The sequence below is a fragment of the Phycomyces blakesleeanus genome, assembly GCF_001638985.1.
Source record: "Phycomyces blakesleeanus NRRL 1555(-) unplaced genomic scaffold PHYBLscaffold_3, whole genome shotgun sequence".
Taxonomy (NCBI): Eukaryota; Fungi; Mucoromycota; class Mucoromycetes; order Mucorales; family Phycomycetaceae; genus Phycomyces; species Phycomyces blakesleeanus.
In genome coordinates this window covers 2,386,798-2,410,369 of record NW_017265136.1, presented here as the reverse complement: position 1 = coordinate 2,410,369, position 23,572 = coordinate 2,386,798, and the positions used below count along the sequence as shown (strand labels likewise).

Below are 23,572 nucleotides of genomic sequence, written 5' to 3'. Positions count from 1 at the left end.
CTTGTTTTTTGGAAAATCAATTCAAAAAGGAAAATCCAAATGGCTCGGATATTGATTCGACAATGGTATAACTTTTATACATGAACATTTTTATGTAAAAATGTAATTGGATCAATTTTGGATCAATTTTGGATCAAAACTGAACTGGTTTGAGTTCAATTGAATCTATATGATTATTTTACTTCATTTGTTGTTGATGTGCCAGTGCGTCGTCTTTGTGCCTATTAAGACCATGCAATAATATATACATATATGATACACTCCCTAAAGCATAAACCATAAAAATAAAAATAAAAATAAAAATAAAAATAAAAAATTATGGGCTTTTTGCTTTAATTTGATTTTGATTTGGTATACAGATGCGCACAAACAGTATCAATTCAATTCAATTCAATTCAATTCAATTCAATTCAATTCAATTCAATTCAATTCAATTCAATTTATTTTTGCACACACAAACATCAAAGCAACCGAGAAAGGGATATGAATTAAGAAAAGGAAATTAGTTTATGTGCATGCTACAATAATCATTTCCTATCAAATCAAGTAAGATCAATTACTTTTTGTTAGTTTATAAAGTAAAATCATAAAAAAAGGGGGGTAGCCAATCATCATTATGTTCAAAAAAAATATCAAAGGAATCGTAAAGGGTTATGGGTTGGATAGTAAATAAGAAACACACATAGCTAATACAATCATACATTATGTAAGGAGAAGAAAGTAAAAGAGATAAAGTCAATCACTACTATTGATACTATTGATACTACATATCTATAGTGTGCACGAACCACTTCTTTTGTTCTGGACAAAATAGATAGATTTGCAAGATCGATCCTATCAAATGTATAAGATACAAGAGTACATGCTCTTACGCCCTTTTTTAATTACTAGAATCATTAGTATTGGCTGTTTGGTATTTGGTATTTGGTATTAAAGTCATTGGATCTATCAAGTTATTTCTATTGGCTTATTAACTTTAGGTATTTACTTTTTTTCTTAAAGAACAAAATAAATTAAACGCCAAAAACAAATTTTTTATACATATTATGAAGATAAGCTTTTTTTTTTGCACCGTAAATCTACAGCTATAATAGGTTATCTTTCTGCTTCTGCTTCTGCTTCTGCTTCTGCTTCTGCTTCTGCTTCTGCTTCTGCTTCTGCCTCCGCTTGATATGAAGGACAAGGACAAGGATGGTGATATTGAAATGTACTCCATAAATTCTAAACTAAATAAATAAAAAGAAAGGTTATCAGGCACACATATACATACATATATAATTATTATTTTTTACGCCATTTCTGTACAATCTACGTCAAATTGGGTTTAACTCGCTTTATCATATATCTATATCTATAATGTGTGTTTATTTTTAGCCGCATGATATGTAAACGAGGCCAAATGGAATAAAATGATTAGCCAAAAAGGTTATTGCACTTTCAAGTATTTTGATAAGTAATTCCAAAATAATAATAATAAATAAATAGAAGTGTCAGTGTCAGTGTCAGTGTCAGTGCACCTGCTTGGACTTGCAAACCAAAAAGAAATAAAGGAGTACATGTATAGTGTACCTGTCTATCTGCATATATTTATACACATATTTGCTATTTAATTCTTAACAAGAAAAGAAAAAACTAGTGTCAAAAACACTTCTTTTTGGTATACATATATCATGTAATGTAATGTAATGGGATTAACAATAATAGTAATAATAGTGTACGTAGAATGGAATGGAATAGAATGTAAACGTGAATGTAGCAGAACAGAAGAGACGTGTGAAACGGGAACTGTTGCTTAATCAAGAAAGGAACCACACCTTGAAAGAATCTTATTCAAGAAAAAAAAATTAACCAAAATGGACCCAGTTCCCTCCTCTTTATTGAACCAAGAAAAAATAACTATCACTTTATTATTATTTTGGATTGATAAGGTCAAGGGTCTTGACGACCAGCCTTTCGGATGTTGTTTGGGTTGGACTATTGTCGTACTACATTACACCAACCCAACCTCAAGGTCACACCAAACTCCCAATTATCGATAAAAATCCAAAGAAAAACAATTATCCACAACCAATAAATCCCATAATATACCACACCAATACATACCATAACTGGGGCCCTATTGTTGCGTCACACCTTGACCAATATATATATATATATATATTTCTGTGTATGTGCACCTTTACATATATCTCCGTCATCAAATTCTGTACAACCTTTTAAGGATGCGCGCGTGCGTATCCGGCTTAAACGATAACCAAAAAAAAAGAAAAAAAAAAAAAGACAATATATAATCAATAGACAAAATGTGTACAAGGGTAAAGAAAAGGAATCAAATCAAGCATAAATCAGAAATGAAGGTTAAAGAAGTTCAAAACAAAAAACAAAAAATATAAGAGTTTGGTTGTTTAGATTTAGGCTGCCATGTAAATGTTATTGACATCCTGGATGTGGCTACGGCACCAGTTCAATTTCTTGGCAATTCCACTCTCAAGGTCGTAGGCCCAGGCATGGACAGTCAACTTTTGTCCCTTGCTCCAGGCATTTTGGACAATGGTCGAGTGGCAGACGTTTTCGGCAGAGCTGATTGCGTTGAATTCGATCAACTGACGAAGGCGCAAGGTTTCATCCTTGATCTCCTCTAATTCTTTACGGTGCACTAGAAATTGGCCATAATTTATTTATTTATTATTATTATTTTCCCACGTAATAAATACACAATTTCTTTAAAGTACTTACGTCTATAGACATCCTTGATGTTTCGTAACCAGTTATCAATCAAACCATACTGGTGATGACCATAAGCAGCAGTAACACCACCACAATTATAATGACCTAATTTATTTTTGCAAAAAAAAAAACAATTATTATTAATATTGACCTTTTCTTTTATATAAATAAATAAATAAAGTAACTTTACCACAGACAATGATGTGCTCAACCTTCAGTACCTCTACTGCATACTGCAAAACAGATAAGCAGTTGAGATCCGAATGGTTGACTACGTTGGCAATGTTTCGGTGCTCAAAAATTTCACCAGGACCAAGTTGGACAATTTGGTTGGCTGGTGCACGCGAATCTGAGCAGCCTATATATATATTATATTTTATATTACAAAAAAAAATTAATATTAATATTAAAAAAAGTTTAAAATAGAATATATATATATAAACTTACCAATCCAAAGAATCTTGGGTTCTTGCTTGACAGCAATGTGCTTAAAGAAATCAGGGTCTTCTTGTTCAACAGCTGCAGCCCAGCGACGGTTGTTGTCCAAAAGACCATCAAGGTTTACATCAAGAGGGTTGAATTTATTGACAGTGGCGGTGGCACTGACAGGCGAACGATTTTCGGTCTGATCAACTATAACAATACAATACAATATAAATTAAATTAAATTAAAATCAGATAACAGAAAAATAAAATAAAATAAATTACGATTATGATTTGCATTGTGATTTGCATTGTAATATTACATGTATATACACATTTGAAACAAACTTACAGCAGGCAACACCATCAGTATGGACGTGTTCAGGACCACCGTTGATAACAAGGGGATCTTCTTCAGGCTTGGTAGATTGGACAATAAGAGGAGGCATTTTGGATGATTGAGTTGAAATAAGAGTAGAAAGAAAGAAAGAGAAACGAAATTATTTCTCTATTTAAATAGATTATCCAGATTCAGTTTCATCCGTATTGGAAAATGAGAAATGACCATCTTTAATGCCCATTCGAAATAAGCTTATTTTTTATTTTTTTTCTTTTTTTTTTTCTTGTTCAATGATTAGTCGGGATTCCTTGCTATTAATTTTTGTTTTTTTTTTTTTTTATAATAAAAATAAAAGCACGTTTAAATACTTTACACACAAAACAAGAAGGCACGTTTCCAATCAGGTAACAAATCTCCACCACAACCATCACTAAAAAAAAAAACTTTGTCCATTATTCTTTTATCCACCTATTCTTCTCAGCTTCCCATAATATTTAGGCGTAAATTAAAGAAGTATAATAAAGAGAATAAATGAGACGCAAGGTTGATTTTTACCCATATAAATAAATATATTAAATTATCACCAAAAGAACATAATATTGGTTTGTTGTAATACTACTAATATACTTAAAGTCTTTCTTTATTATTCTATATTACTATCATACTATTGAATGACCTAAAAAAAAAAGAAATCTTGAGAATGTCTCCTGTTCAAAGATAGTAATCTTTATGTATCCAAGGTATATATTTTTCATTTATTTATTTTATATATATAAAAAAAACCGGATGTTGGTTTTTCCATATAAAAAGAATCAATATAAAATAAATAGGTCAAAAAAAAAAAGGAAGAAAATTTGATCAAGTTGATAATTTGATTTCTCTTTCTTTTTTTTTTTTTTTTTTTTTTTTTTATCCCGAAATTTCTTATTTACCCCCATTTTCCCTAGTTGTTCCAGACTTCTCAGCCACTCACAAATAAGTTCAATTGTCACACACACACATAGAAAGAATGGTTTCAATAAATTCAATAAATGAACCAACGAGTAATAATTACTGCTATATATTTATACCTACACTCTTTATATAAATGTAGCTATGTAGCTATGTAGCTATGTAGCTATGTAAGAAAAGAGAATAGCCAAGAACCGGGACAAATAGGAACAAGAACCAAAAAAATAAAAAAAAAATAAAAAAAAAGCATGTTCACCAAAAGAAGATGCAAAAAAATAAAATAAAATAAAATTAGGAAAACTAGTTGGGTCTGGAGATTCATTTCATTATTACAGCATAGATGTTATTATTAGTCTATTGGAAGATTCATATAAATAAATCAATTTCTGTTCCTGCGTATGCCTAGTTTGAAGGTGACCATGGGAGCAGTAAAAAGATTATCATATTTTATTCTATCCCATTCTATTCTTTTTGTGGGCTGTATTTACTGTATTAGGCACCAATTCACACCCAAAAGGCACTTTACAGATATCCATATAATAAAAAGGCCCCATATACCAAATGTTAAACACATTGACAGAGACAAAATAATAAAAATAAAAAAAAAAGTCATTTGAATTCAATGCAATGCAATTCAACTCTCCTTTGCCCTTTTATTCCTAATACTTCTTTAAACTTCAATTTTTTCAAGACACACAAATATATATATATAAAAACTTTAATGATATTTAGGTTAAATCGTGATAAAACGTGTTTGTTGGTTTACTGGTTTCTTGTTCAAACAGGAATCCAACGTCCCAGAACCTGAGCTGGAGGTCATGGCCGCAGCTACCTAGAAAGTCCTGTTGGGCAGTCATCCGGACTCTCTCGACCGGGAAATCCTCGCCATGGTCCCCCAAGACTCCCTCAAACCGTCTCTTGGGCACTATTGTGACCAGTCGAAGAATCCCGTCACTACCGCCCGTACAAATAGTCTCCTCGTCAAGCTTGCATTGACTATCAACCGAACTTGGGTGGCCAACCCACCGATCAGGGCCTGACGGAGGTGTCTTTGTCTTCCACTCGCCCCACTGCCACAAATATAGTGCGCCACTCTGGGACCCTGCCACTACTTGAGTACCATTCTAAAGAGAAAATTTTCAGTTTGAATCAGATTGGGTTGGATTATTTTTATTGTACTACTACTATAACAACAACAACAATGACAACAATGACAATAAAAAAAAAAGAGAGAGAGAGCAAATCTAATGGTCAGATTTTTTTTTGTTAGGGTTACCTTGAGAATACTTAGGCACAACAGCTCATCTTCTACAGGCTCCGGTGGTCCAGTCGGTTGATCCGCTCTTAGATCATGAACCGATAATCGGCCATCGCCTCTATTTATTTGAATATTCGAATATCCATCAGTAAATATCTCGGTTAACAGAACCACTTACAGATACATATAGTATTAATATACTTGTATATATATATATATATATATATATATATGTGTGTGTGTGTGTGTGTAGTGTGTATCAGCAGATAATCAATTAATGTGAAATAAAAAGAAAGTTACCCTGCCACAACCAAACTTGGTCCCTGACCAGGATTGTAAACCATATCTGCTATAAAATCTTCATGGACCTTGTATTCCTTGACCGCCTTTTGAGTCCTTTGATCCCATATCTTTTATATACACATATTTTATTAGAATAATGATAAGAGCCTAATATACTATGATTTCATTTTAATAATCATGCTCACCTTTACCACACCTTCATCATCACCAGTAGCCATCATATTTTCATCCATTAAGCACATCTTATTGATAGGATACCTTTATTATTATCGTTGTTGTTTTTAAAGAAAAGAATGAATGATAATAATAATAATACTAATACTAAATGTATATTATTTATTTACTTGTGTGCTTTTGGCATTCTCATCAATAGTCGTCCTGTCTGTACATCCACCTTTTGAATGGACCGGTCTCTGGATATAGATATCAAAACTAATTTCCCACACACACACACAGAGAGATAGTTTACAGGCATTTCATGTATAAATACAAAAAATTGATCATAGATATCTGATAAAGTCCCAATACATGCAAATTACCTGATCCTTCTGGTGTAAATTCAACTCCTCTACAAGACTTTTTTGATAGTTGAGTCGACCACAATTGTTGGTTTCCTTCAACACCATAACGATAACTAACAATTGTTGTTATTCAATTTGAGATTTCAATTCTTTTTATTATTATTATTATTATTTACCAATGTACATGACCAGTTATAAGCCCTGCCACCAAAAGTGATTCCTTTGGATGGAATGCAAAGTCAAATACATGGTCATCTAACGGAATCGGCTCAGGTACTTGCATTTCAATAACAAAGTAGTATTAATTGTAAAAAAAAATAAAAAAAAAATAAAGGTAAATTGTAATTATAATCGCAATGGTAATTTCAAAAGGAGAGAATAAATGAATTGCTACGGTTTACATTCGCACATGCAATAAACACTCACACACACACACACACACACACACACACACACACACATATATATATATATATATATATATATACACTATTACCCTCTCTCTGTCTCTCTTTGCATTCCAAAACTCATTATATACACAATCACACATCAATTCATTTCGTTTTGTATGTGCTATAAACTAGTAAATATTTCCAAATATAGATATAAATGACAGGCGCTTTTAATAGATAGTGGCAAAAAAAAGCATTGTATCGAGCGCTATGGAGGCTATTGTTTTCATATATATTTCAATATTGAAACATCATAATAAAAAGGATTGCAGTATAGATAATAACTGTCACAACAGTTGGAGTAGTAGATATATATTGTGCTTGGTTATAAGTGAATAGCTATTTTCTTATATGAAAAAGAGACGGACAGAGAATACAGACAGAAACAAGGGAATAAGAATGATTATGCACTTGTATGTATCTACTTGCAGTACATCCTACCAAAAGTACAGTTCTTTGATGTCCACACAACAGGGTGTACTAGATAAGCCACAAAAGAGATTGCTTGTAACATGTGGTCGAACCGGGAACCTTCTGTCTGGAAGATGGTGTTATTATACCGGATCGTTTTCTCACCACTGGCCTTCATGTCTTGATAGAGTGGTGTCGACTACAAGAAAACGGCTGCTCTCCAAACTTTTGCCGGACTTGTGTTGCCTTTGATATAATCCTTGACATGGCACATCCTACGAACTAAACTCAAGTGGATTGTGTTGGACTCGTCAAGATTACGAATTAGTGAAGAAACTATTGTCTACGTTAACTGGAGCATCTAATACGCCGCCTTTGCTTCTGCATTGCCTAGTTAATCCTTTGTGTATCCAAATTGATTGAGAAACATGACAAGGGAAGACGAGTCTTTCATCTAATCTTGTAAGATCATCAAGAAAAACGACATGATCAGGAAAATAAAGTCCATTAGATAGAAAAAGCTTTGGAGTTATTTTTCTTTTCTTCAAGATATTCTTGCATGTGAAGTATAACGGGATTTGATCAACTGTTAAGCTATTCAGAAAAGCAGTTGTGATATGTTGCTTGTCGATTGTCCAGAAAGTTTTTCAGACAATATTATCATCACAACCCAAAGTTTCTTTCAGCGTGCTTCTTTCAATTATAGACATTTCTTTTTGGAAGAAAAAAGACATCCACAATAGCCGGATACAGCAGTAGGCCCCTTTCTGATCATAGTTTCATAATCACTCCAGTTATTTGTTTCCACTTCTTCGTCTATTCTATGTCTTATTGTCACTCTTTTGGCGTCTTTGATAGACTGTTGGGGAGTTACGTTGGTATTCTCGATATACTCTGTCCAATAAATCGGATTCTTTTATTCTGTTTCTATTACTTGAATTTGCATCGCTTTCCGACAATTACGTAGGGATTCTCTCATGTATTACTGCCTTTACTTTTCTTTTCTTTTCGAGGATGAGTGTAGATTTAGAGATTCTTCATTTAATAATATTGAATACGGATAAGAGTAAGAGTAAGAGTAAGAAATAAGTAAAAAAAAAAAATTAAATTCACGTGACCTGATGAATTTACATCTTTACTGGTAACAAAGAAAAGAAAAAATCAGTTACAGTTTTTTCATTGCTAAAAGTGTTACAGATTTCGCCTTTCAACTTTGGTTTTCTAACTCAGAAAACTCCATCTAGAATACCAAAAAAAAAAAGCCAAGAACATTGATATTAACTACAATAACCATAATTATTATCATAATTATACACGACAAAACAAAATAGAACATCATGTAACATCATATCATATAATATCTATTTTATAAATGTACGCTAATTGGTCTTACAATCTCTATAAACATCTATATAATTCATCTATTAACGATATTTTATAGTACACTGCTTTCATATATATAAATATATATCTAATACTTACAAACACAGGCAGAAGATGACCATTTCAGCAAACCAAAAGTACAAGTCAAAGAAATAAAGAAGTATTAGCAGTAGTAGGTGGTAAGTATGTAATGGTAAATATGAATCTTTTTCTTTGCTGGTTAATAAAGTGATAGATACATATATATTGTTTGACCTCGAGCTGGAATACTGACGTCAGTTTCTGTAGACAGCCAGGAATACTAAATTTGGAAAAGAACCCCGCGCATCTGCCCTCACACACGCAGACACAAAAAAAAAGAAAACGAATTTAAACCTGCTTTATTATTAGAAGAAAAAAAGACCAAAAAAAAAAAGAGCGGATAATATTATTGTACTTCTTTAACCACTCTCCCCTCTTTCTTTCTTTCTTTCTCTTTCTGTCTTTCCCTTTTATATATAAATATTAAAGAAAAAAATATATATCTACAAACATAATATTGTACCACAATTATCTTTATCTCTAACCATAGAGTAAAAATAAAAATCCCCAAAGAAAAATGTCATATCTCTCTGCAGACAAGGCAGAATCTGAGCTTGCTCAAAGTATAAAAAAAGCTACCAGTATAGAAGAAACTGCCCCCAAACAAAAACACGTACGAAGTAAGTTACTTCTTCATTTAATATATATATATATACAAAAGAAAAAATAAGACTAAACCTTGCTTATTCCACAACGAATGTTTTATACTGTTATATAAATGTATTATTTCTTTTGAACCACTTTAGAATGTATCGTCTACACTTGGGATCATCGTACCTCTGCTGTCATCTGGAACATTCTGAAGATTCAGCCTTTGTTGTCTGATGAAGTTCAGACCTTCAAAGCTCTTATTACTGTCCATAAGATCATCAAAGATGGTCATCCAAATGTAAGACCCCCTTTTTTTTCTGAAATGAAACAGGAATTCTTTGCAAAGTAAACTTGTAGAATAATATAATAAAAAAATTAAATTGACTGATTGTGTGTGTGTGTGTGTGTGTATATATATGTGTATGTATGTATAGGTCATCAAAGATGCTCTCCGGGAAACTGGATGGTTAGAAGCATGCGCTCGAAGTGTGAATGGTGATGGTGCTAGAGGCTATGGAACTTTAATTCGCAATTACGTCGACCTTTTACAACATAAACTTCAATACCATCGCGAACATTCCGAGTTCAACGGAACATTCGATTACGAAGAATATATCAGCTTAAAAAACATTGACGATCCAAATGAAGGGTGAGGAAGAAACAAAGAAACAAAGAACAATAAAGATGGTGTGGTGTGGTGTGATGAGATATTGCTATCATTATTATAGCTATAATTATAATTATTGCAAAACTAATATTTTATATACAAACTTGTGTGTGTGTATGTGTGATTGTAGATTCGAAACCATCAATGATTTAATGGTACTTCAGGACCGTATCGATCACTTCCAAAAGGTTGTATTTGCAAGTTTCCGCATGCACACAAACAATGAATGCCGAATTGCTTCTCTTGTTCCCTTGGTCGAAGAGAGCTACGGTATTTACAAGTTCATCACAAGTATGCTCAGGGCCATGCACAAGAGTAAGTTAATTCTCAGTCATAAAGACAGAATTCATATATAATACACTACACAATTGTATTAACCAAAAAAAAAAACTATTAGGAACCGATGCAATTGATGCACTTGAACCTCTTCGCCAAAAATTCAATGCTCAGCATTACAACTTACTCAAATTCTACTACGAATGCTCCAACCTCAAGTACCTGACCAGCCTGATCAATGTACCCAAACTCCCCCCAGACCCGCCGTCCTTGATCGATAGCAACACTCCCCAGCTCCCCAAGCGTCCTGTTGCTGCCATTCAGTACGAGGGCGGCGGTGCTTCCAGCCCAGCCCCACCCCCACCTGTCCAGCCTTCGCCAGAACCAGTCATCGATTTCTGGTCTGAGCAGCAGGCCAAGCAGAGGCGCGAGTATGAAGACCAGCAGCGCCGTCTGCAGCAGCAGAGAGAGGAGGAACAGGAAAGAATGCGACAGCAGCAGTCCCAGCAGCAGCGCGAGTTTGAGAACCAGCAGCGCATGTTGGCCGAACGCGAGAGACAGCAGCAGGAAGAACTGATGAGACAGCAAATGCATGGTCAGCAGTCGGCTAGAATCAACGAGCTGGAAATGCAATTGCTCAACTATCGCAACCAACTTGAACGTGATCAAATGCTTCTTGAGCAATATGACAGAGTATGTAATCCAAAGAAGAAGAAGAAAAATTAGAAAAGGACATGGCTTGAGAGAAAGAGAGGGAGATTATGTAAAAAAAAAAAAAATACATGTATATTTACTTTTTTTTTGCCTGTTTGTTGTAGCGTGTCAAAGCTCTGGAACAAGAACTTGGCCAAGTCAATTCCAACTCACAGTTGAGAGATGCTTCCAAGGATGAATTAATCAGATCCCTTCAGAGTAAGTAAATTTAAGAGGCTCATCTATAAATTTTTTTTCTTCTTTTTCTCTCTCTTGTGCGTGTGTGTGTGTGTGATTTATGTACCAGCTTGGAATACATACACGAAACAGACATTAACTTTATACCTCTTTATTATCATAAATTTGGTAGATGAAATTCAGATGTGGAAGAACAAATACGAGGCTCTGGCCAAACTTTACAGCCAATTGAGAAAGGAACATATCGACCTGTTGAATAAATACAAGCAGCTCCAGGTCAAGGCCAACGCTGCCCAGGAAGCAACCGAAAAGGTTGAACGTATCCAGGCCGACATGCGTGCCAAGAATGTTGAGCTTGCTGATCTCATTCGTGAGCGTGACAGAGCACGTAACGAACTTGCAAGAATCCAGGGAGTAAGCCAAACTAAAAAAAAAAAGGATAGATAATTAGAGAATTCAATGTTTATATGTGTTTGTTTATTTATTTATTTTCAAAAAAAAATTATAGAGTCAACGTGATGAAATGGATCGTTTACGCCGTGAACTTGATGAAGCCAGATCGCGTGTCCAGGATGCTGGTAGATCAAAGGGAGATGAAGTCAGTGCTTTGTTGACTAAATTCAACCGAGAAAAGGCCGACATGGAAGCAAGTTTAATGGAGAAGCAGGCTCTGATTGATGAGTTCCTCAAACAGCTTGAAGACCAGCAAAGTGAAGCCGATAGAATTAGACAGGTAAGCTAATAATACATACATACACAATATATCTCTTTAGTTAAGGGATATTGTATAGTAGTAGTAGTAGTAGTAGTAGTAGTAGTAGTAGTAGTAGTAGTAGTAGTAGTAGTAGTAGTAGTAGTAGTAGTAGTAGTAGTAGTAGTAGTAGTAGTAGTAGTAGTAGTCGTAGTCGTAGTCGTAGTAGTGAAGTGTGCGCATTTATTTTCTTTGTATTGGTTAATTTATTCAATAATGGAATTATATTTTGTTTCTTTTCTTTATGGTAGGAAAAAGATGAAGAAATTGCTGTTCTTCAGGCCGGTATGGATGAGTGTCTTCAGCAGTTGGCCGCAATGCAACAGGTAAAGTATTCCGTACATAACCACGATCACAGTAGTAATGACTGTATTGTTGTTAACATTTGTAATGTATATCTCTCTCTCTAGGATGACAAGAAGCAAAATCTCGAAGATGAGTTGGAGCGTCTTGAGTATGAGCAATCTAATAAACTTAACCAGATCCTAGGTATGTGAATTTTTGTATTGAGATATTTGTGTTGTGCATGTCATTTATATATATATGTATGTATGTATACTAGATGCTATCTTGAGTACATGTATTCAAAAGATCAACGACGGTGTTTATGAGCTCGAACTACCCAACCAGCACGGAAATGAAAACACAACTCCTGAACTGACATTGTCGATGATTGAGAGAGCAAGCATTACGTCTGTCGAATTCATGTCTGCGTTCAGCAAGTTTATGGATGGCAGCAACTCGGGTGACTACACCGTCACTATTACACGCGCGATCGGGTTCTCGGACACGATTATCGATGTGCTTGTGCACTCTAAGGGCATCACCCGCCTGGTTCTCGAAGACGAGGACATTGAAGAGATCATCAAACTTGCACGCCAGTCTGCCGAGTCGTGCATCCAGTACTTCAGCAGCGTGATGTCCAACTATCTCAAGATGCTTTCTCCCGCCCAGCGCCCCGAAGTTGTGATCCAGGGAGACATGCGGGTACAGGAGTCCCTGACCCGGCTGTCCCAAAAGACCGAGGATCTGATCCTGACCGGCGCAACCGATCTGAACAAGATGGCTGACGGAGAGGTCGGCGACCTTGTGGAGCAGGAGATGTCGAACGCGGCACGTGCAATCGAGGAAGCGACCTCCAAGATCCAGGATCTGATGCGCCGACCAGCCCACCCTGATTTCAGTGCGACCGATATCCAGGTCCACCAGCTGATTCTCAACTCAGTTCTGGCCCTGACAAATGCGATCGCCAATCTGATCAAATGTGCCGTGGCATCGCAGCAGGAAATCGTCTCACAGGGCCGTGGATCGTCCTCCAAGGCTGCGTTCTACAAAAAGCACAACCGCTGGACCGAGGGATTGATTACGGCCGCGAAAGCCGTGGCAGTTGCTACCAATCTGCTGGTCGAGGCTGCGGACGGCGTGATCAGCAAGACCCATTCGCTGGAGCAGCTTATCGTGGCATCCAATGAAGTGTCGGCCGCCACAGCCCAGTTGGTGGCTGCCTCGCGCGTCAAGTCGACTTTCATGTCACGTGCCCAGGAGCGTCTGGAGATGGCAGCCAAGGCAGTCAAAGACGCAGCGGCAGAGCTGGTCAAACAAGTCAAGCAGCTGGTTGCGCAAAAGGCGAACAGCGATGACCTTCGAATCGACTTTAACAAACTATCGGTTCACGAGTTCAAGCGTCGTGAAATGGAGCAGCAGGTCAAGATCTTGAAGCTAGACTCCGAGCTGGTCAATGCACGCCGTGTTCTGGCCGAAATGAGACGAAGTGGATATCACACTGGTAAGAGAAAGAGAAAGAGAAAGAGAAAGAGAAAGAGATAAAGAGTCTATATATATATATATATATATACATGTGTGTATATGGATATTTATACTGATACTGATACTGGTACTGATGCTGGTGCTGATAACTGACAATATTACATTATTTTTATTATCATCTGTAGAGGAAACGGATTAATATTTACACTTGGCAGACTCTCCCATATCCTCCTCGCCTTTTATTCTTCTTTTATAGCTTGTGTACAATCCTCCTCTTTATCCCCCCCCCCTCCTCCTCCTCCTCCTCCTCCTCCTTCTCCTTCTCCTCCTCTCATCTACTCTCCTCTGCTTTGTTCTTCCTTGACCTCTTTACCCTTCAATTCCTATTTATCCTACTCTCTCAGCAATGCACGCAACATTTTTCATCTTCATCCATTGAGAAATATTTTATACACAAAAGAAAGAAGAAAACAAAAACAGACAAGACAAGAAATAAATAAATAAATACTGCTACAACCTCTTTATATATCTATACCCTGTTGTTGTGGTCGTCTTTCTTTATTATTATTATATCAATTTAAATTGATACTTGTATTAGGCATCTAATTAGTGTTGTAGGTTCTGTAGACCAATTACTCTACAAGACCTTTATTTGTTGTAATACCATCTCCCTTTTTAGTTATTCGCTAAGAGGTAAGAGGTGATCTTAGAGCTTCTTAGAGCAATCGATTATATATAGATTTATGTTCAACAATGAAAAACATAATAATAATAAAAGACGTGTAGGTAAGATACGAGATATTTTGTATTGGTTTTATATACATGTTATATATAAATAATGGTATATTTTTTTTATATTCATCTGCTACTTTATTTTTTTTTATAACAAAAACTATAGATATATCATCTTGGTTTTTCAGTGGTATATATGTATATATGAGCTAATAAATAAATATAGAGTATATGTTATATATCGATATCTATATCTATGGGGCATAGATGACACGGAGGGTGTTGGTGTTACCCAAGCCATTCTTCCATCCCTGAATGGCAACGATAGACTGGCCATGCTGTACCAAGCTAATGATTGTTTTGAAGAATAAATATTAGAGTCAAAAATAAACGAATGAAAAAATTAAAAAAAAAAAAAGACTTACCCGTATTTGATGGCCTGCTCCATACCCCAGACAATTCGGGCATCTACATCCTCTTGCCATGGTGCAGTCTCGGCAGGGCTGAGGTGAGAAAGGTTTCCGCCAAAGGGAGACAAGAAGTGGGACTGTGTGACTGGGGTGGCAGAGGCCTTTTTGTAGTGGAAGGGGAAGCAGCCGCGGTAGAGATGGACCTGGCGGGCGGTCTGGGCATTTCTGGTGATGACAATGATAGGCACCGATGGTCTGTATTTGGATACCAGACGGGCAGAGTCACCAGAGGTTGTCAGGACAATGATGGCACCGGCCTTTTGCTCATGTGCGGCACTGACCGCAGCACAGGCAACGGTCTCGGTGGTCTCGGTGGGCAGAGATGTGAGAGAGCGCAATTCGTTAAAGTGGGCAGGGTAGCACACAACAGACTCAGCCAAAAGACAGATGTCGTGCATAGTACGCACAGCCTCGACAGGGTATTTGCCCTTGGCAGTCTCGCCAGAAAGCATCACGCAATCAGCACCATCAAGAACAGCGTTAGCTACGTCAGATACTTCAGCACGAGTGGGTCTGGGGTTGTACTATTGGAATCATCATTAAATAAATAAATACGATTAGTTTTTTTCTTTCTTTCTTTATTTGAATATATATACAAGGGTTTATGTACTTACTGTCATGGACTCCAACATCTGTGTGGCACTATAGGAGTAAATACATTACAGTACAACATTATGCACATTTTGTTTGTTAGTTAGTTACACCTCTTCTTCATATTCTTCTTATTAATTAATTAACAACCACTGCTTACCAGATTACAGGCTTTCCGGCCAGGTTACACTTGGCAATCATAGACTTCTGGGCAATAAAGACACGCTCAAGAGGAATCTCGATACCCATATCCTAAAATAAAATAAAATAAAATGGTTTAATTCTTTGTTCCACCAACTCTTGATCAATACCACTAGTTATAATTCACCGTCCATTATATATCTTTATACGCGTATGTATTCTTCCCAGCTATATGTACATGATTATAGACGAGCAATAGTAATTCTAATGTTATGAAGCAATGATATAATATAAAAACTTCTTTTTTTTTTAACTTACACCTCTGGCAACCATGATACCATCAGCTTCATGAAGAATGTCATCAAAGTTTGCTACACCCTGGTGGTTCTCAATCTTGGCAATGACGAGGATACGCTTGCCTGCCTCACCGAGAACTTCTCTGATGTCCTTGACGTCCTGGCCACGTCTGACAAAGGATGCGAACACGATGTCGACCTTGTTCTTGACACCGAATTCGAGGTCAGCCTTGTCCTTTTCGGACAGAGCAGGCAGATCGACGTCGGTGCCGGGCAAGTTGACACCCTTGTGAGAGCAGAGTTTGCCGTTGTTGATTGCACGCACCCGCAGGGAGTCTTCCTCGACTTCCAATACTTCAAACGAAAGCACACCGTCATCGACATAGATGATTCTGCCGACCTCGATAACCTTGGTCAGGTTCTTGTAGTCGATGTACATCACTTCTCCGTCACAGATGTCCTGGAACTCCTCATTGGTGCTAAAGGTCATCTCGTGGCCAGCAGAGATAGGAACCTAAGTGTGTATAGATAGATATATATATTACCAGACAAAGACAAGCGAAGGAGAACAAATGATTTTTGTTAATAAAAGACATTATCCATCATAACTCTCTTTGAGACTTGTATGAATTGTAGTAGTCTAGAGTTTTTCTTATATAGCGTTCTTTCTTTTCTTTTCTTTTTTTACTCTTTTCTTACCTCTTCACCGTCTCTCATGTTACCAGTACGGATTTCAGGACCCTTGTTGTCCAAGGCAATGGCGACAGGACGGCCGGGGTACACTATAGAACATTCTCCGATTAGTCTAGTTCGTGTTACATAGACGCAAAAGCCAACATACGTTCGAAACTGGTGCGAGTGTTATCAATCACAGATTGATGGTACTGTCAAAAAAAACAATGAAAACGTTATAAATTCAAAGTGTTATTTTTTTAAGATGAGTATTTGATTTGATTTGACTTTACCTCGTAAGATCCGTGAGAAAAGTTCATACGGACAACATTGAGACCAGCATTACGGAGCTCGGTAATCATTTCAACGCTGTTTGTGTTTGGGCCTATAGAAGAACAAGATATACAATGAGAAAGAGAATTGATGTATTTATCAAACAATTTTCTATGTTTATATCAGTTTGTACCAATTGTGCCAATAACACTGGACTTTCTGCCAGCAGTGGGTTCGATATCAACATCCATTTCAGAGATCCATTGGACCTTGGAGGAAACTTCGGGAACAGCGCGAGTCATGATATGTGAGATGTATTGAGTGAGTTGGTGGTATGTAATTAGATCAGTCCAGTAACTGAGAACGAGATGTTAAGGACAAGTATCGTAAAGAATCAAGAAAAGAAGAAGAAAAAGAAAAGCTTTGTAAAAAAACCATTGACTATTTAAGCTAATTTTGGTTTTGGTTTTGGTTTTACAGAAAATAAAAAATAAAAAATAAAATATCATTCAGTCAATCGATTAATCAATCAATCAATCAACTGTTTTTATTTTTATTGGAATCATTTTCTTTACTATCTCACTATCTTAATTTCTGACTTGATTGGTTAATTGATTGGCTGATTATTTACACACTTTGTACACATACACACATATATACAAATGTACTGTAATAAAAATTATCACCATAGTAACCTTGGAATTTGTCTGTAGAAGTAGTACAGTCATCACAGATTCCTTTTTGCTCATAACCTTCTTCTTCTTTTTATTATTATTATAATTTTTGGTTTGAGGTACCCAGTGGACAAACGATTGGGTCAAAAAGTGTCAAAGCCAAAAAATAAAATAAAATATGATCTTTCTTTCTTTATGTTAAAATTACTATTACTACTATTAATAATAATATCATTCGTTATTTTATTTAATAAATAAATAAATAATAAGATTGACATTTGAAATACTTTTACAATATCAAATATACAATTGATTCATGGTAGACCCCGTTCATGCTAAAGTTTTTTTTTTTTTTAACTTGAAAAACGTTTGAAAATTATTATTGATTTTTAGTTAAAATATATATACACGTATATCATTACAATTCAGTGTATTGGAATTGACTAGATACTTTCAATGCATTATTCTTCAACTAATTAAATTAAACATAGTAATAATCATAATAATATATTACAATATAGTGACATGTTTTTTTTTTGGTTTTGGGTTTTGGGTTTTGGGTTTTGGGTTTGGAAAGAATACAAGGCAAAAAAATTGTATGATCAGATACGAAATCCAAATCCAAAACCAAAATCAGAAAGAAAGAAAAAGACACATGGTTTCCCAGGGATTTATATGATTATTTATGGACCCGATTGAAATATACATCTACATATTATATACAAATTGAAGCATACGATTTCTACCTTTCTTTTCTATTCTATTCATACAATTTTGGCTAACTACATGTACACCGTATAGGCTATAAATGATTTGGCTTCTTTAATGCATTTCAACTTGACTTGGATTATTTGAGCTTAGTTTAGTTTGATGTAAATCGTGGGTATATGCTTCCTGGTTAATTTTATATTACCTGTATAAATAAATATCTGTCCTACCATCACCATTAATGACCCCCCCCCCCCCCCAAAAAAAAAAAAAAAAAAATACATATATATACATATAGATAATACTATTACTTCAATCATCATTGATATCAATATCAACCAGGCCTATCATATAAATATAAATACATAAAAATTGATCCTAACTGATTGAATACCCCCCCACCATCTATTGTATTCATTTCTCTTAATTAAACAGATATACACCATAACAATAATCCCAATGTTAATGATAATTGCAGCAAAGGTCCCAGGCCTTCATTCTTCACTTTATTATTATTTATTAATTAAAACGATGTGGGTGAACACAAGAGCAACAGTTCCAAAAATAAAAATAATAAAGTGTGTTGCCCTGTCTTGACTTAGGAATCCTCAACAAAGCACAAACTAAAAATATATATAAAAAAAAGGACAATTGACCTCTCACAACAAATCACAAGACCCAATTACTGCTGTACAAATAATAATAATAATAATAAAAAAGACCCTTTTTTTATTATATAAAAAATAATTCATTCATTCAGTTACTTGATCATTCTATAGTTTATGCCAGCAAACCACAAATCCCAACTATGCGGTTTTTCTCTATCTCTTTCCATTATTATTAAGAAAATCTGTCGGTGACCCGGGCCAATATCAAATATATATATTTTAATAGATAAATAGGTTAATCGGTAGGTTGTATCATCAATATACTTAATTGTCCGGTCCGCACATTTATTTCATATGGTAAATACAATACATCTACAAAAGCTTATTTTGTTTGTTTAATATAAAGCTACCATGTCTTGTTTTGTGGTAAATCTCTAATCTTTCCTCAATTTTACTATAAGAAATCCAAGTGCTATAGATATCTTTTTTTTTATTTGAATAAAACACATAAACAAATTATGATATTACTGATCTATAAAACTCTTGCTCGTAATAGAAACAAGGAAGTAATTATACAAGACTAGAGGGTGTTTCCAGATCAAAGTAATAATACCATGTCCAAACCAAATATCTAATTATATAAAATGAGCAATTTCAAAAGCGACTCCAAAAGAAGTGTTTTTTTTACCCCATTATTGTCTATATTTTTAAGTTAAATAGCTCTATCACTATACACGTAAAGAGATATCAGAGGTAAAGATTGAATCAAAATGTTTCCTTTCTTATTAATACCAATTCCCTAAAGAAAATACCTACAACCCATGAGTAGCCAATCAAAATCATATTGCTCTTTAATAAAAACTTGGTCATTGAGAAATAAGAATACTTGTTTGACAATAAAGGAAAAAAAAAACAACATTTCCGGTAATCACTATAATAATACTAAACAATCTGAATACTCTTGCATTTGATATTAGCAGTTATATAAATAGAGAACACATTGAAGTTCATAAGAGACTACATGCGCACTAGTAAAAGAGAAAAAAGAGGTTCTCCTGGGGTTTCGCTGAGAGACTCTCCAAGCGGCGTCCAATGTGTGCAGAAATTTATTTTCTGACCCCCTCTTGCTCCTCCTGCCAGCTATTGAATATTATGCACTACGGGGGAAAAAGTGGGGTTTTATGGCTGTTTTATGGCGGTTTGACAAGGCGGCTTTATGGCGTTATTTTTTTTTTTCATCTCACAAATCTGGATAACAATTTTCATTTATCAAAATGCAAAGTTCCCCCGCAAAATTATTTGTCACATTTGCTAACTTCATAGTGTTATCTGGTTATCTAGTTATCTAGTTTAAGGCTAATAATTTTACCATTAGTTACCAATAAATTACAATATATGATTGGTAACAAAATCAGGTTCCCATCAGATGAATTGACACGTCATCTGGTCATTATTCCAAAACAATTGAAATAATTTTTTTAGGGGATCTATATGGACATGCAAGAAAAATTAGGGTCGGACATGCAAAAAAAGACCAAAAGGGAGAATTAAACGTGACGTCACTTGTAATTGGCCTTTGGGAGTGTTACTGACAAATTGAGCACTGATAAGACATGCAAAAGCAACCAAATTGAAGAATTAAACGTGACGTCACCTATAATTGACTTTTAGGAGTGTTACCAACAAATTGGACACTGATAAGACATGCAAAAGCGAGCAAATTGAAGAACTAGACGTGACATCACATATAATTAGTTTTGCATGTTACACGCATTTTTTTGGGGGGTCAGCCTTGATATTTGTTAAATGTTTCAAAATTAATGTTGATTGTAAAAATATAAAAAATGATAATGAGATAGATATAAAAATAAAAATGAAAGATTGTAAAGAAGATAAATATAGAAATATAGAAAAATAGAAAGATAATAATAAATTGAATAGAAACAGAAGGGAATATTGATAATAGAGATAAATATAGAATCTAAAAAGTAAAAAAAAAATCTAAAAAAGATATATATGAAAAGTTAGTATAATTCAAGATAATTCTAGTTTAAAAGCCATACCTTGATTGTTAGTACATCAAAGAATAATCTTCAAGGCCATGTTTTTGAATTATTCTTTTATGAAAGGGGTTGATTTTTGGCCAGCAGAAATTTCGAGTGTTTTTGCGCTTGGCAAGAAGAAAGTGGTTTACATCTAAGATAATAATTATTGGTTCCACTTTTTCTGGCAAGGTAGCAAATGGAACAAAAAGACAGTCGCCTGTTTCAATTGGAGTATTCCAATATACAGCCACTGCTCTGCTAAATGTATTGGCTACAAGTTGAGGATGGTCGATTGTACTGAACCAATGTTGCTGGGGGAGAGGTGAGCGCTTGTCTTGGAGACTGCGAATTAGTGGGTTATTGGATGCAGGCATATTGCCATGCTCCATTCTTCCGTGGTAGTAGTTGTTTTGGTGCTTTAAAAATGTTTCTAGCATTTTGTCTTTTACTTTTGACCACTCCTCCTGGTCCTGGTACACTTCCATTGCTATCGCCCTGTACCCACAATTTCCGTCTGCTTCAGGAGAAAAGATTGTTGATATATGTTTTGGTGCGATTGTGAGATTTGTTAGTAATGTGGGATCGCATAGTAACCCAAGGTTGATAATATTTTTTATGGCTTTTTGCTCTTTAGCTGAGGATATTTTTTGCCTAGAAAACAAAGCAAAGATTTAGTAAATTAAATCTAAACAATATTAAAATCTTACTTTTTTTGTTCTTTTTCTGTTTTAATTTTTTTTGTGATTTTTTCTTTTTCGGTATTGATGCAATGCCCTAATGCAATCATCTTGCGCTTGGTATTTTTTGGTCGGCCTTTAATGGCTTCAACTACTGTTGGGCCCTTAAGGTTTTTGAGTTTCTGTGCGTTGATTTGTTTCAAAGTTTTTTCTATCCATTGGTATATATTGATTTGTTCTTGTTTGCTCTGAGCATTGGCAAAATGTTTGCAAATAAGCTCAAGAGCATAGTTGAATTTTGGGGTTATTGGTTTGATATTGTTGATGTTTGGGGGTACTGGGGTTGCATTTTGGATAGTTAAATGGTTTACATAATAAAATGTTATATGAGAAAATCGTCACGTAATTATTGCTATTATTACATATATTACTTTCTCCTTCTAGAGAGTTTTTTCTCCAGCGTCTTGGGATGCAGGAGATTGGGATAGTATCGAATTTGGCAAGTGTGTGGTAACAAGGAAGCAGGTAGTTGTATTGTATGAGGCATTTGCACTATTTGGCTAGTTTTTCGGGTATAATGGATTTGGATAATTCTAATTTGATTTGATCCATTGCAAATCTACAGACTTTAAGACGAATGTCATTTAGTCTGGCGGCATTGACTTTATCGAACACAATTTTTGTTCCTTCTCCAAGGCTTTCCACCATTAGCCGATGCTTGCGATCTGCAACCTGTACAATTTATAAATATATTATAACCAATAAATGCATAAAATAGTATAGAATAAACTTACCAACTCGTCATACCACTTTGTTACTTTAAGGGTAACTGTCTTCAGTTTACCTGAGGAAGTACCAAGAGAATGCTTGAGAGAAGCATGGGCACTTTCTGCACAGTCCGACATACAATTGCCAAAATGGGCATGTTTGTAAACATACATGTTCACCCAGTTTTCCTTGTCTTTCGTTTTTCTGATAAAGTATATTAAAAAAACACGATTTTTTATAGTTAAATACTGTTTACATCAAATTTAAAAAATTTATATATACTTCTCAAGAAAAGCACTAGCAGCTTTTCCCTGGTCTTTGCAATTTTCCTTTGCAAATTCAAGGTATCCATTTGTTTCGTTTTTTACTTCTTGATGTGTAATGCATTTTAAAGCAATTAGGTCAAGGGATTCTGACAGCTTATCCAACAGATCTCTCTTTTTGCTACTCTTATCTCCCTTCATCATCAGAAGCAATTGCTTTTTAAAGTTGTCTTTGATATGCTTATAGCACAACAACTGCTTCGACTCAGGAAAGACTCAAGTAATAGCATTTCTCAATGCTTTTTCATTGTCTGTGATGAAAACATCTGGGAGAAGTGTTGTTTGTTTGTTGTTTCTGCTGTTGCTGCTGTTGCTGTTGTTGTTATTGTTGTCATCGGGCCAGACTGCATCGCGAAGACAGCTAAGCACCCAGAGATAATTTTCTTCTGTCTCATGCTCTACCCAAGCACTGGCAATTGGATACGTCTTTAAAGTGGTACGAGGGTTTTCACTCACATTGCTAGTATCAACAATGTTGACCCAAGTCATTCGATGACTATTTGTCTTATATGTGACATCAATAATGACAGTCTCAGGCATTCTTCGTGCCTCATTGATCGCATCCTGATGCACAAAAAAGACCATATTCACTTGATTGTCTTCTGTATTACCGACAGAATACCTGACATGGAAGTCAAGATCTTGCAGAGTGGTGATAAAGTCAAACATCTCCTTTCCTTTTTCCGATTTTCCGAAATGTTGCTTTATATTAGCAATGTCATGGCAAACAATGTTTGTATATCCATTTATCTTCAAACTGTTGATGATGGTGAATACATCGTTATTGTTCCCCAGATGCTT

The 23,572-nt window shown here is 35.2% G+C and overlaps 5 protein-coding genes across 5 annotated transcripts; 1 reads left to right on the top strand and 4 right to left on the bottom strand.

The window, feature by feature from the left end:
- Window positions 1-2,411: 2,411 nt before the first annotated feature.
- On the bottom strand, window positions 2,412-3,599 carry PHYBLDRAFT_62368 (hypothetical protein; the record flags this gene model as incomplete). The annotated part of the gene is made up of 5 exons (XM_018440961.1): window positions 2,412-2,656; window positions 2,737-2,832; window positions 2,918-3,085; window positions 3,175-3,360; window positions 3,503-3,599. 5 exons carry the CDS (start codon window positions 3,597-3,599, stop codon window positions 2,412-2,414), a joined length of 792 nt encoding a protein of 263 aa, XP_018296910.1.
- Window positions 3,600-5,169: 1,570 nt separating this feature from the next.
- On the bottom strand, window positions 5,170-6,806 carry PHYBLDRAFT_18392 (hypothetical protein; the record flags this gene model as incomplete). The annotated part of the gene is made up of 7 exons (XM_018438856.1): window positions 5,170-5,565; window positions 5,718-5,855; window positions 6,041-6,109; window positions 6,188-6,260; window positions 6,347-6,434; window positions 6,542-6,636; window positions 6,700-6,806. The coding sequence occupies 7 exons, from the start codon at window positions 6,804-6,806 to the stop codon at window positions 5,170-5,172; spliced, it is 966 nt and encodes a 321-aa protein (XP_018296909.1).
- A 2,561-nt stretch (window positions 6,807-9,367) lies between these two features.
- Window positions 9,368-13,992, top strand: PHYBLDRAFT_62370 (hypothetical protein; the record flags this gene model as incomplete). The annotated part of the gene is made up of 12 exons (XM_018440962.1): window positions 9,368-9,470; window positions 9,597-9,739; window positions 9,876-10,090; window positions 10,239-10,423; window positions 10,506-10,835; window positions 11,213-11,296; window positions 11,448-11,689; window positions 11,784-12,008; window positions 12,278-12,352; window positions 12,437-12,515; window positions 12,589-13,812; window positions 13,979-13,992. 12 exons carry the CDS (start codon window positions 9,368-9,370, stop codon window positions 13,990-13,992), a joined length of 2,919 nt encoding a protein of 972 aa, XP_018296908.1.
- Window positions 13,993-14,577: 585 nt separating this feature from the next.
- On the bottom strand, window positions 14,578-17,352 carry PHYBLDRAFT_157664 (hypothetical protein). The gene is made up of 9 exons (XM_018433659.1): window positions 17,162-17,352; window positions 16,989-17,080; window positions 16,865-16,907; window positions 16,723-16,805; window positions 16,046-16,537; window positions 15,747-15,838; window positions 15,610-15,637; window positions 14,951-15,519; window positions 14,578-14,873 (listed from the first exon to the last, which is right to left on the bottom strand). The coding sequence occupies exons 1-9, from the start codon at window positions 17,268-17,270 to the stop codon at window positions 14,780-14,782; spliced, it is 1,602 nt and encodes a 533-aa protein (XP_018296907.1). The 5' UTR covers window positions 17,271-17,352; the 3' UTR covers window positions 14,578-14,779.
- A 3,260-nt stretch (window positions 17,353-20,612) lies between these two features.
- PHYBLDRAFT_140919 (hypothetical protein) lies at window positions 20,613-22,912 on the bottom strand (the record flags this gene model as incomplete). The annotated part of the gene is made up of 7 exons (XM_018430483.1): window positions 20,613-20,687; window positions 21,153-21,654; window positions 21,711-22,017; window positions 22,112-22,232; window positions 22,308-22,412; window positions 22,475-22,652; window positions 22,731-22,912. The coding sequence occupies 7 exons, from the start codon at window positions 22,910-22,912 to the stop codon at window positions 20,613-20,615; spliced, it is 1,470 nt and encodes a 489-aa protein (XP_018296906.1).
- Window positions 22,913-23,572: the final 660 nt, after the last annotated feature.

Bases quoted from the DNA above. Each gene is read 5' to 3' on its own strand.
- PHYBLDRAFT_157664 (XM_018433659.1), bottom strand. From the start codon at position 17,270: ATGACTCGCGCTGTTCCCGAAGTTTCCTCCAAGGTCCAATGGATCTCT. The intron at 17,081-17,161 runs GTACAAACTGAT...GTTCTTCTATAG, and splicing joins CAGTGTTATTGGCACAATTG to GCCCAAACACAAACAGCGTT. The intron at 15,839-16,045 runs GTAAGTTAAAAA...ATTTTATTTTAG, and splicing joins GTATCATGGTTGCCAGAGGT to GATATGGGTATCGAGATTCC.